This window comes from Dipteris shenzhenensis, chromosome 29, assembly GCF_047967505.1.
Source record: "Dipteris shenzhenensis isolate YYH24624 ecotype China chromosome 29, Dip_SZ_1.0, whole genome shotgun sequence".
NCBI lineage: Eukaryota > Viridiplantae > Streptophyta > Polypodiopsida > Gleicheniales > Dipteridaceae > Dipteris > Dipteris shenzhenensis.
This window is the reverse complement of record NC_141624.1, coordinates 35,667,173-35,680,070: the sequence shown is the minus strand read 5'-3', so window position 1 is coordinate 35,680,070 and position 12,898 is coordinate 35,667,173. Positions and strand designations below refer to the sequence as shown.

The following is a 12,898-nucleotide window of genomic DNA, read 5'->3' as shown; positions in this document are numbered from 1 at the left end:
ACCTGCTTTTGACTCGTTAAAAATCAACTAAACTTTTGGGGGCCCGATAATGCTTTTGACCCGTTAAAAAATCAACTAAACTTTAGGGGGCCCGATAACTGTCTTAACTAAACGGGTGTTTAAAAGTACCAGTGGGAAAGCACACTTAAAAAAAATCGAGTTAGCAAAATTAACGGGTACGCTTTAACAGGCAGTGGGAATAGACCCTAAGCCTTACTTGTTTGCTTTTTATATGCATTGAATACACCATTACTTGTTTGCTTTTTCTATGTGCATTCAATACACCATTACTTGTGTGCTTTTTAGCACTGCCTTCCAGGCAGAGCTATCGTTTCACTTTTCTTAAAAAAGTGTCCCACACCATTTTTTGCCACATGGCCCCCTACTATTTTGGTTCTCTCTCTCTCTCTCACATGGAGTTTGCAAATCATTCGAACTTCCATCGGAGGTGTTGAGAATTAATCATTCATTGATCTTGACAATTGTTTTCCTTTGAGAGAACCAATTGAAGGGAGTAGTGACTTGTTCTATGCATAAAAGAAATGTTAATAAAAAGCAAGGTTAAACTTGTTTGTTTTTTCTGTACATATAAAGCGTTGTATGTAGTAGAGAAAGTAGTTCTTCTTCTTCTTCTTCTAGTTGGCCAGAAAGCATGGATGCTCGTCGAAACGAAGCTGCCGCCTTGCATGTCCTCTCTGCCTCTCAGACTTCCCCCCCCGATTGGTATCGCATCCTTCAGAGTTGCCCTTCCGACCATCCTTCCCTCATCAAAAAACAGTATAAGAAGCTCGCTCTGCAGTTGCATCCCGACAAGAATAAGTCCCTTTGCGCTGCTGATGCTTTCAAGCTTCTCCACCAAGCTTGGGAAGTCCTGTCTGACCACACCAAAAAGACGGCTTACGATATCAGCCGGAGTGCAAACAAGCGGTCTCGCCCTTGCCCTCAGCCTCAACCTCGATCCCCAACACGCCCTCCCTCTCCCCCTCCGTCTCCTCCTAGGCGTCCACCGTTGTTTACATACTGGACCGGTTGCGCATCCTGCAAAACGCAGTTCCTGATGGCTTTTCTGAAAAAGACCATGTGCTGCCCTGTCTGCTCTGAACTCTTCGAGGTGAAAATGATCGATCCAACAATGTGGTTTCACGAAAAGCAACAAGGATTCAAACCAGGATATGACGCATGTTTTGGCTATGGGACTGGTGATGGCATCAAGACAAGTTCATTCGACTCAAAAGCCGAGAGAGATGCAAGGAGACTGAAGAAGAAGCTCAAGGCAGTGGAAAGGAGGACGAGGGAGGAGAAGAGGGCAAAGGCTGCAGCAGAAGCCAAAGAATCTATTGACAAAATTATAGCTAGTCTGAAAACTGCAGAGAAGACTCTAGGTGTTGAAAAGGACATGTATAGTGATAATTTTCATAAAGACGGGGTAACCTCGATTTGAAGAGGGCAAAAGGAGTCATCTGTTATCGGTCTTATTGTGTGAAAACTTTTGTTGCCAGAAAGGACAATATCAAATGTGACGATGAAATAGGTTGAAAGATGAGGTGCAAGCAATATCTTTGATGCTTATTGCTTGTTTTGAAATGTTGGCAGAGCTACTATGCAAAGACTTTGTTTGTCTGCATTGTGTGAGAAAGATAAAGAGTCTGATGCCTGCGTTTTGTGTGGTCTGTAATTCTTTCCAGTAGATCTGTTGGCCCTTTTTTCTGTTAAAGTCTTGCACCCTAAATAGATGTATACCCTTGATTCTTGAGAAAACTGGATTGTAGGTGGTAGGGGGACATATTCGTTCAGGAGCCTTCACAACAAGAACTGCTTAAGATGTGTGGATTATTGCTACTATGGTGTCTACACCCACTGTTGGGCGCTGATGACGTTAGTGGGGATGTCATAGTAGCTAGTCCCTGCTATGCATGATGGAGTTTATGGTTTTCAATCTTATGAGTGACTCTCGTGAGATTGAAATTGCACTATGTTGTGTTTTTAGAGGATGAGTTTGGGAATGTTCTTGGATTCATCTAGGTATATAAACATCGGTAACTAAGTTGGGGTCCACCATTGCTCTCCTTGCTTGGAACTTGGAAGGAAGGGTGGCATTGTCCACAAAGGCATGCCTAGCATGACCACCGAACTGAGAACTTCAAGATTCTTGATACTAAAAAGAGATCAAATATGAAGAGGATGTGTAGGTAACCCCATAGTACTCGAAAGGTTCCCAGGTCATCAAACGCTAGGTAAAGCTGTTCCCATATTCTCAGAACGCATTCCTAGGTGTTCCAGTTGCAAATTCTGCCAAGCACCCACAGAACCTGTGTAAAGTGCAGAAACAATGCATTTTTTGCATTGTTTTGTGTCGTGGTTGCCACTCCAGCCCTCCTAACCATCTAGCATTCATCTCAGCCTCTCAGCCCACCCTTCCTCTTCCCCTTCCTTGTCACGATCTGTGCCGTATTTCTTTCTATTCCTTAGCACATTTCTAAATATAGTAAATCTAGGATTTCTTACAGTGGTATCAAAGCAAATTTCGCTCCTGCCTGTAGGAAATGCCCCCCACCTTCTAGCGCCTATCTGATACATCTACTTCCGCTAGAAGGTTATCCACGCATGTTGTGCATGGAAGAGATGGAGAGAATGAGCGTAAAATTTTTTAGCGCCAACCCCACCTAAGTCATCAACGGCCTCTCCATCTTCCTCAGATGTGAATGGACACGACAAAAATCGTGTCTTTTGATGTGCTTGGGCTGTCCCAAAACTAAGGGACACACCTTTTTTACCGTTGGGACGCACCTTTTGATGAAGAGTTTTTGACTCCTCACTCAAGGGACACACCGCATCGTGAAAAAGACACACCTTTTCTTGTGGGGACACCCCTCTTCAAAACAAGGTTACACCCCTTCATTTAAAGGTACACCTATTCCAAGGGTCATACCCCTTAGAATAGGCACACCCTTTGGCACCAAGCACCACCCTATAAAAGGTACATAGAGGGCCTAAAAAGGGCAACTAGCCCTATACTTAAGGCCTAAACCTAGACTACCCAAGGGTTCATTAAACCCAAAGGTACCTCCCATTCTGCATATGAAAGAGAAGATTTTTGAAGGGGACAGATTTGTGGAGAGCTTGGATGTTGCTTCCCAGGCCAAGAGTAGCAGAAACGAGCAGTAGATAAGAATCACCGAGAGTTACTCTTAAAAGACGGCGATTGGGTGCTGCTGCGTTTTCAAAAAGCACAACTTAGGAAGATGAAAGGCAAGACCAAAGTGTACACAAAGCTGAAGATGAGGCATTATGGTCCTTTTCAAGTTTTTGAACGTATTAATAATGTAGCTTCTAGGCTGAAGCTAACTGCCACTTGGACCATACACAATGCCTTTCATGTGAGTTTATTAAAGCCTTTCCATGGCGATGTGCCTGCTAATGTGCTTCATGAGGTTCAGTCCGAGGTTGGGGAGTTGGATGAAATCTTGGTTCCGGAATAGTTTTTGGCACATATGGAAAGAAAAGTAAAAGGTAGAGTTTCCTGTCGTTACCTGGTGAAGTTCAGGAACTATCCTGCCTGGATTCGAAGTGGATGGAGGAGGGTGACTTGGCAGAGTCACCTCAGATTTTGTAGCTCTACCTAGACGCGTTTCAGCTTACGCCTACTCCGGTACAATCTCCTAGCAGAGCAGAGATTTGGAGCATGGCCTGGTGCTCGAGAGGAGGGTAGCACCTCCCCTTCCTTGAATCAGACTGCTCATGAATCTAGAGATCGCTTGGTGACACCGATTGTCTCACCCGAGATGTTGCTTGTTGACAGTATTTCTGCCGTGAGGTCTCCATGACGAGTGTTTGCAACACTCGATACAGAGGATGCATTGATGTATGGATGGACTCTCGAGCTCTCCTAGCCCATATTATCATTGCAAGTTCTATCTTACAAATGGTGTATATTCTGATATGGGCTATTTCTGCCTATTTACATTACTTTACTTTCACTGTAATTTTTCAGTAGCAACCTTGGTAGTTTGCACTGGTGCACCTAGAAACTTCTATGAAGTGTGCACTTCCTCTAGCTAGTCCATCACGGCCAAACCATTACTACACTTAACCATGGTTAATCCTAAGTTAAGCGTGGGTTGAGTTACAGAGATACTTTACTTCACTTTTCACATCCCCATGACATACGGAGGCTTAAAACAAGGTCCTAGGGACAAGGCAAATTCTTTAAAGAGGGGTCTAAAAGTTGTTGGACCCAAGGAAAACCAATGTTTTTCTTGGTATGGTGGTTAGGACTTTAATGAAGGGCCACGACGCATGCATGCAAATGCATGTGCTCCCCTCCACCTGCCATCTCTCTCCCTCACTCCCCTAGAAGCATCTTCCACGCTTAGGAGAAGGAGAAGACTATGCTAGACGTTTTCAGTTGTTCTTGTGCAGTTTTTAAGCCTGTTTCAGCTCTTCCAATGCTGGTACGCACTTTTAGGATGTGCTAGAAGTGATTTTTTGACTTATTGAAAGTTTTCGTATGGATTGAACGGAATTGTACGGTTGCCTCTAGCAGGTGGCCAAGGTTGTCTTTTGTTGTTGTAGACCGTTTTGCACGTGTTTCTAGTTGCGTGGTGGCTTCTAGAGCTGTTCTAGACTAGTGCAAGCTACAAGAAGAGCTTTCCCTACTGCTTTTGGCATGCTTTCTTAGGAGGACTCGGGCACAGATCTCGAGGCAGTCATTTCGGGGCAGATCTGTGGACTATCTTTCCTCTACAGGTCTTTCTTGCTCACCCTCCACTCTCTACCTTCATTGTCTCTCTTATCGTGATTGCTAGGAAGCCACCTGCACCCTACAGGGAACCTGGACAGAGGATAGGTGCGAGGAAGGAGCTCGCCCCTCTGCCACAGACAGTGAGAATTGGTTCCAGGTTCTGTTTTTCCTTGTTCTTTCTTGCTTTGCAGCTTTTTGTAGTGCATGTGTGGTGTTTGCAAGCCTTTCCGGACTCCTATAGGTTCTAACAAGCACCCAGAGGCAAGGGTGCTCCTGTGGTAGCCCTAAGGACAGTGTGGATGCATGTGATAGCCTTGAGGCTACCTTGAGCTCAGTTTGCCAGTGGTTTGGATGCCTGAATGCCTCTCAATTGGGTCAGATCAGAAGTGGATGCCTGAGCATGCCTTGCCAGTGGAAATTCTAGTGGTGCACTTGGATTAGATGCATCGAAGAAAGGTAGAGGATTTGTAGAGAGGAACAGTGTGGGATCTTGATAACAAGTGGAAGGATGAATGCATTGGCATGGGAGGAACTGGTCCCGGTGGTGCTTGACCAGGAGGAGCAATTAAAATTGGAAAAGCCTATGACACACCCAATCTTGACATGGGAGATTGAATCCTTATTTTGGTGGAGATAGAGGCGAAGGGGTGGCATGATAAGGTATTGACCCAAGCTCATTTCCATACGTGGAAGGCTTGGGGGAGGCATGAGGAACAACATTAGAAAACTATTAATAGATGCTGTAATGTATATATGCGTGTTTCCAATGGAACGTTTACCCTTTAACCTAAGTTTTTTTATAATTTTGGAAATTCAAACCCAATCATTGCAAGTTGATAGGTCATTTTTTACCTACTGCATTCTTTCACCTTCATGTGAAAGACTAAGGGAATTGACTTTGATGCGAGATATGCCCTCTAATGTGTAGCCACTTTTATATCCTATTTCAATTCCATATTCTACATGAACTCTCATTTCTCTTGATCCCTCTCTTCATTATCTTGCTTCGGCATATAGTACTCTTCAATTGTTTACATCTCCACCCTTCTACGTTTCTTTTTCGCTATCCCTCGCTTACTCTTACACTATCTTCTTGCCCTTGTGCCAATATCTCCTTTCATTGCCTCCTTTCCTTTGTGGCATTTTTCTCCTCCTCATCCTTTATGGCACCACAATTTAGTCTTTCTCTACTAGCTTTCATTGCCCCCCCCCTCAACTTTTTCTCCACCCTCCTCATTCCTTGCTACTATTTTTTCTCCCCTTCCTATCCTTTAGTGTCATCATAGCAACCTCCTCCCCTCTATTTATTGTTTTTCACTAATTTTACCTATCTTAAGTTTTAGTTATCCCTTTGATAAGATCCTCACTAGCAACAAACGTTTCGAAAAGTCAAAAGGTCATTTTAGGTGATGATTTTGTACACAATCACCAATTATGATGACATAATATTCTAATAACAAACTTTATGATAATGGTACTTGTAAGTCTAAAGCACATTGAATGTGATATGTAGCACACTATATGTGCTATAAATCATTTTGTATGCTATTTAGAATAGCACATGAAGGCATCATATTATATATGCTATATATCCCAATTGATGTGCTATATAGCACACGGAATATGCTATATGTTATAATGAATATGCTATATAGCACAATAACTATAGCACATGTATAGTCCATTGTCAAGTGTGCTATGTAGCATACATAGTTTTTACTACATGTAAAATGTAATACGTACATACTCTACTATGTATGGAGTGTGCTATGTAACATACATAGTCTACTAATGACATGTACAATGTGCTATATGTAAAATATACTACATAGCACAAACTAAGCTATATAGCACACACACTTATCTTGTGCTATTAGCACCCTAGATGTGCTATAAGGGTCTCATGCCATGGAGGGAAAAAAGAGGGGAAATAGGAATTTTCTTTTTACTTAGCCAGCACTAGAGCATTTTATGAAACTCCAAAAATCCTAGGAAGCCATGTGCCACATTCTAAGCCATTAGATCAATTGGCCTATTATTAGCTACTTACCTTATGCTATGTGGTTTGATTTTTACTTGGCCAACACTAGAATATTTTATGAAACTCTGAACATTTTATGAAACTCTAAACTATGAAGCCATGTGGCACATTCTAAGCCGTTAGATCAATTGGCCTATTTTTAGCTACTTACAATATACTTAGCAATTGGCCAAGCATTCTAGTTGTTGTAGTAAATGCACCATGAGGAATAGAACAAAAATACAGGCGACCATGGGAAATAGCACTCCATGCTCTAGACATTCAAGTGTTATTTTGCCTACCCTTGAGGATCATTATTCTCTATTATTGATGTGACATTTCTTTGTAGCCCTCCCTCATTTTCCCTTGGATTGTTATGTTGTGAACGAAGGGAAAAACGCACAAAATATACTCTTCCAAGAGAAAAAAGCCATCCTGATTTCCTTGGTTTTTTCCTCCATGACATAGATCCCTTAATGCTACAAATCACAATGTATGCTATTTAGAATATACTATATATGCCATAAACCACACTGTATGTGCTATTCTAAACACTCATGGAGACATTGGACAACCCTGATCAATGAACTCTTTATAAGGTATCAAGCTTTTCTAGCCCACCACAAGGCTTTAAAGATGGCCTATCCTCAAACCTTCTTCTAACTCATAAATTATTTGAAAGTGTTGGCTCCAGTGCTGAAAGATAGAATGAGAAGGAGAAGGCAAATTAGGTCATGGACTTGGCATACTTGCTAATGTACAAGGAAATAAGATTTCAAGAATGAAAAAAAAGTATGTCATCAATAACAATCGCGAAATTGAGTAGTTAGCTATGTGGCCTCACAGAGATTACTGATAGCCTATTTTATTAGGAGCCAATAGATGGTTGATGGGCCCCCAAATAGAAGTGGTTTGGGTTGAATTATCTAGAGAATTCACCAACAATAATCCCCTGTGATCATTAGGGGAGAATTGGGGTCTCAAAAGGGCCTCATAAGGAATGGATTAGGCTTAATGCAAGTCCTATAGTGGGGTCCAAGGGAGTCCCCCCCCCCCCCCCCCCCCCCCCCCCCCACCTAGGTGGGTTAAGCCCACAATTGAGCCCACCTCTTACACCTCTTACACATAGGAGGCGGCTTCCTCTCCCAAAGTCAAAATTTCAAATTTTGAATTTGAATTCGAATTCTCTATCCTTCCCTCCCTCCTCCCTCCATCCTCCTCCCTCCCTCTCCTCTTGCACACATCTCATCATCCCTCTTCCTCCTCCCTCCTCCTTCCATACGCCTCCTCCCTCCTCCTCCCTCCTTTCACACAGATGCTCCTCCCACATGCCTCCTCCTCCTCCTCCTCCTCCTCCTACGTGCTCACCTCCCTCCTGTTGTTGCTATTACGTGCTCGTCCTCCTTCCTCCTTCCACTTGTCTCCTCCTCCTCTCCTCCTCCTCCTTGTACATGCTCATGTGTTCTCCTCCCTTCTGATGTTGCTATTACCTGCTCGTCCTCATCCCTCCTCCCTCATGCTCATACATTCTCCTCTGCACTCATGCTCATGCCTACTCCTCCTTTTGCTTCTCCTCCCTCCTACTCACACATGCTCCTCTTCCTTCCTACTTATGCATGCACCTCCTCTTGCTTCTCCTACCTCCCGCTCATGCTGGCTCCTCTACCCTCATGCTCAACATTTCTTCTCCTCCCCCCTACTCATGCAAGCTCCTCAAACCTTGTCATCCCTGAGTCACCTTCTATCATGGCCACCAACACTCTCTCTATAGTCTATGACTATTGATGGCACCATTTAAGGAGGTCTCCAATGTGGACCATGTAAACTTACAGTCACAGGCTCAATATGTGCTTCATTGTCTTTGTTTGCAAAAAAAGTACATTGAACCAATGGAGGTGCTTTAAAGAGCAAAATTTGAGCTATAAAGTTGTTTCCTAGTGTTTTAATGATCCACAGTGCTGCATTGTTTATGCTAAGGTTTACTTGTGCTCTCGTTTTTGGAACTTCATGGAGGATGAGATGAGAACATTGGGCATGGATGATTTTGGCGCCTCTTTATATCCAAAGACACAAAGTCATGCATATGCAGAGTTGTTGGAGAGGTGATGCAGGACTTGAAAGGCATGGTGATGCAAAGGAGATGCCTAGAGTTAATGATGTTGCTCATGTAAGTCATGAAGCTCACGCATTTGCTTTTAAAATCTTTGAGTTTGCTATTATGGAAAGTATAAGATATTTGTAATTCCACTACCAACACCTTTCTCTGTGTCCTCTTAAGTTTCATGTCCTCGAGTCTAAAAGTATCTTCTCAAATTGTTTAATGTATCATTCGAATTCTTCTTCTATCCTCAATTTCTATGCATGAACAAATTGCAGTAGCAGAATTTTTTGTTTCTAAAATGATGTTTCTTCATGTGTGTAGCATATTCTCTATGCGCATGGACCATTATTGTAAATAAATAGGAAAATATCTCCATTTGGAATAAGAAAGTCACACTATTGACCCAAGGAAGCCTACATGATCCATTCCAAGTGTTGTACAAGAGATTCCGAGATGTTACGAGTTGGATGTGAGATTCAATATAGCAGAGCCTTAGCAGTGTTTCTAAGGACGGACTTGAGGATTCAAAGATCCCTATTCTTGATGTATTAGAGTTAGAAAGAGGAGAGACATGCTATGAAGCCTCTTTGTAAATACAATTTGAAATACAAGTATTTTTAATAATGTTCTTTTATCTATGCCTAATTTTCTCAATGGTCTTTTATATGCCTAGTGTAACAATTATGGCTATTTTACTTATTTGTTGTTTTAATATTGCATTTATTTTTATATCATTACATCACATTCCATGATGTTACATCTACTATTTTAAGTTCAATTTGGGGCACTTTGATGTGAATTATAGATTAAGAAAATGTTTGCCAAGTTTGGCCATTCTAGTGATCATTTTTTATAACTGTTAGAAAGGATTTGACCACAGTGTAGAATTCAAAGTCGATCAAAAGAACCAAAATCCTTCACAACGTGAAATTTTTATTTAATTTTGAGCTTTTCCTACGTCACCTTGAAAAAGACTAATGCATTTCATGTACTATGTGACAAAATATGAAGAGGGGAGAGGAGAAGAGTGGAGATGAGGAGAGAGGGTACAGCTAGAGAACCCTTTCCTTTATAGCACTCTATAAGGTTAGTGCTATGCACATATGATCACGTGATGGTGCTATGCACACATGATCACATGATGTTGAGCGTGAACTCTCAACACCTTCCCTCAAGATCAACATCATGAAGTAGGCCCTCTCATCAAGATGATGATTCTCGGGAATTGAAGAAGGACTGAGCATTACATTCCATCACACCCCTTTAATGGGAATGTCCTTCCTCTGCGACAAACCAAGAGCTAGTCGGTGTTTCTCGAATAGCTCTTTACCGAGTGGTTTGGTAAAGATGTCTGCAACATTTTCTTTGCTATCACAATGCTACAATGCGATGTCACCAAGTAACACTCTTTCTCTGATGAAGTGCTCTCTGACATCAATGTGCTTTTTCCTGGAGTGATATACTGGATTTTTGGCCAATGCTTGAGTCGATTGATTATCACAGTATATTGTTGTTGGCTTTGACTCATCAAAGTAATCTGTTTCTGACAATAGTCTTCTAAGCCATATAGCCTCACATGCACCAATAGTGAGTGCTCTATATTCTGCTTCAGTCAAAGACAAAGAAACAGTTGGCTGTTTGTTTGACAACCATGATATAGCACCTTGACCAAGGAAAAATGCATATCCCTATGTCAATCTCCTGGTCTCATGATCTCTAGCATAGTCACTGTCATAGTATCCATGCAACCGTGGATGACTTCCTCTGTATTCTATCCCAAACTGTCTTGTACCTCTAATGTATCCCAAGACTCTTTTGGCTGCATTCCAGTGAGACTGTTTTGGATTTGCCATAAACTGTGCTAGTGAGCTTACTACATAACAAATATCTGGCCGTGTGATTGTCAGATATATGAGAGATCCAATGAGTTGCCTGTAGTATCTGTCATTGACTGTAGGCTTTTCTGAATCTTTAGTAAGTTTCAAACTCTGTTCCATGGGAGTGGCTACAATCTTGCAATCTGCCATATGAAACTTCTTCAGGAGACTGTCAACATACTTGAGCTGACTCATAAATGTGCTATTTGAATCTCTCCAGAACTCAATTCCAAGACAATAGTGCATAAGTCCAAGATCTTTCATGTCGAACTCTATTGATAAGTCTTGTTTTAATTTTCTGATGAAGCTATCCTTGCTTCTTGTCACAATCAGATCATCTACGTACAAAAGTGCAATAGTAATGTCTTCCCCTTGAACTTTGTAGTAGAGAGTATGATCTGCATTGGATTTCATGTATCCCAGATTAGTAAAATACTTGTCAATTCTGCTGTACCAACGTTTGGGTGCTTGCTTTAAGCCATAGAGACTTTTCTTGAGATGGCAAACCTTGTTCTCCTTTCCTGGTTCAACATAACCGGATGGTTGTTGCATGTAGACTTCCTCGTCTAGATAACCATTGAGAACTGCATTCTTGACATCGAGCTGATACACATTCCATTTACTGAGTGTCGCTAGTGATATCAAGAACCGTATGGAATCCATCTTTGCTACTGGAGCATAAGTCTCATCATAATCTTGACCATATTGTTGTGCAAATCCTTTTGCAACTAGTCTGGCTTTATATCTTTGAATACTGCCATCTAGATTGTACTTCACTTTGTATACCCATTTGTTTGCTATGGCCTTCTTTCCTGGTGGAAGGTCGCATAATTCCCAAGTGTTATTTTTATACAAAGCATCCATTTCTTCATTCATAGCACTTTGCCATTCAGGCTTGTCTACTGCGTCTTCGAAGTACACTGGCTCTTCTGTAGCCATGATGGTAGTCATAAGAGCATAGTTGGTGGTTTCCACCTGAATTGCTTTGCCTTTCTGAGCATATGTCAATCTGGCTGGTGGTCTGCTTTCCCTAGTAGAACGTCTGAGCTGCTATGGCTCTGCTTGGGGTGTTGCTGGCAAATCTTGCTCGTCTTCATCAACCTGTTCTGTAGATGACTGTGAAGTCGATGCTTCTATCTCCTGTGTAGGTGAGGTTTTCCATTCTGATTCCTCATCAAAGATTACATCTCTGGAGATAATGACTTTGCGGTTGATGGGATCATACAATTTGTATGCTTTGCTTTCTTCACTATAGCCAACCATGATGCATTTGCATGACTTCGCATCCAATTTCCTGCGATGATCATCATGTATGTGGGCATATGCTATGCAACCAAATATGTGGAGATGCCCAATGCGTGGCTTGTGTCCAGTGAATGCTTCATAAGGAGTCATACCTTGTATCGGTTCGCCGATTAAGCAAATAGTTAGCTGTAGCTATTGCTTCTGCCCAATACTAATTCGGAAGATGCTTTTCACTAAGCATTGCTCTAGCACTATCTGCTAAAGTCCCATTCTTCCTTTCAGCTCTTGCATTTTGTTGAGGAGTATCTGCACATGTGAATTGTCTTTGTATGCCATGATTTTTGCAAAAGTTCATGAATGCACAAGACATGTCTTCACCTCCTCTGTCTGATCTCATGACCTTGATCTTTCTGCCTGTCTGGGTTTCTACCATGGCTTTGAATTCTTGAAATCTGGAAAACACTTCAGATTTCTCTTTCAGAAAGTAGACCCAACAATACCTTCTGTAGTCGTCGATGAAGGTCAAGTAATAAAGTGAACCATTGATGCTACGAGTCTGGGCATAACCCCATACGTCTATATGAATCAAATCAAGAATACCTCGTGCACGAGAGGTACTTCTAACAAAGTTGGTTCGCTTTTGTTTGCCGAAGCAGCATGCTTCACAAACTTTTCCAAGAAACTGTAGCTTCGGAATCCCAATTGCCATATTCTGATTCTTGAGATCTAACAAGTACTTGAAGTCGACATGACCATATCTCTTATGCCATTTTGCAGATAGTGGCATTTGTTGCATTTGAGCTGACATGGCATGCTTATCTGGTACTGTAGCTAGCATTCAGTATAAGCGTCCTTCCTTGACACCTTTTGCTACTAGCTGACCTCTTTTGGATTTGTCTCTAATAGTGCATTCA

The 12,898-nt window shown here is 41.9% G+C and overlaps 1 protein-coding gene across 1 annotated transcript; it reads left to right on the top strand.

The window, feature by feature from the left end:
- Positions 1 to 644: 644 nt before the first annotated feature.
- On the top strand, positions 645 to 1,838 carry LOC147882768 (uncharacterized). The gene is made up of 2 exons (XM_087401080.1): positions 645 to 1,544; positions 1,770 to 1,838. Exon 1 carries the CDS (start codon positions 653 to 655, stop codon positions 1,439 to 1,441), a length of 789 nt encoding a protein of 262 aa, XP_087257206.1. The 5' UTR covers positions 645 to 652; the 3' UTR covers positions 1,442 to 1,544; positions 1,770 to 1,838.
- Positions 1,839 to 12,898: the final 11,060 nt, after the last annotated feature.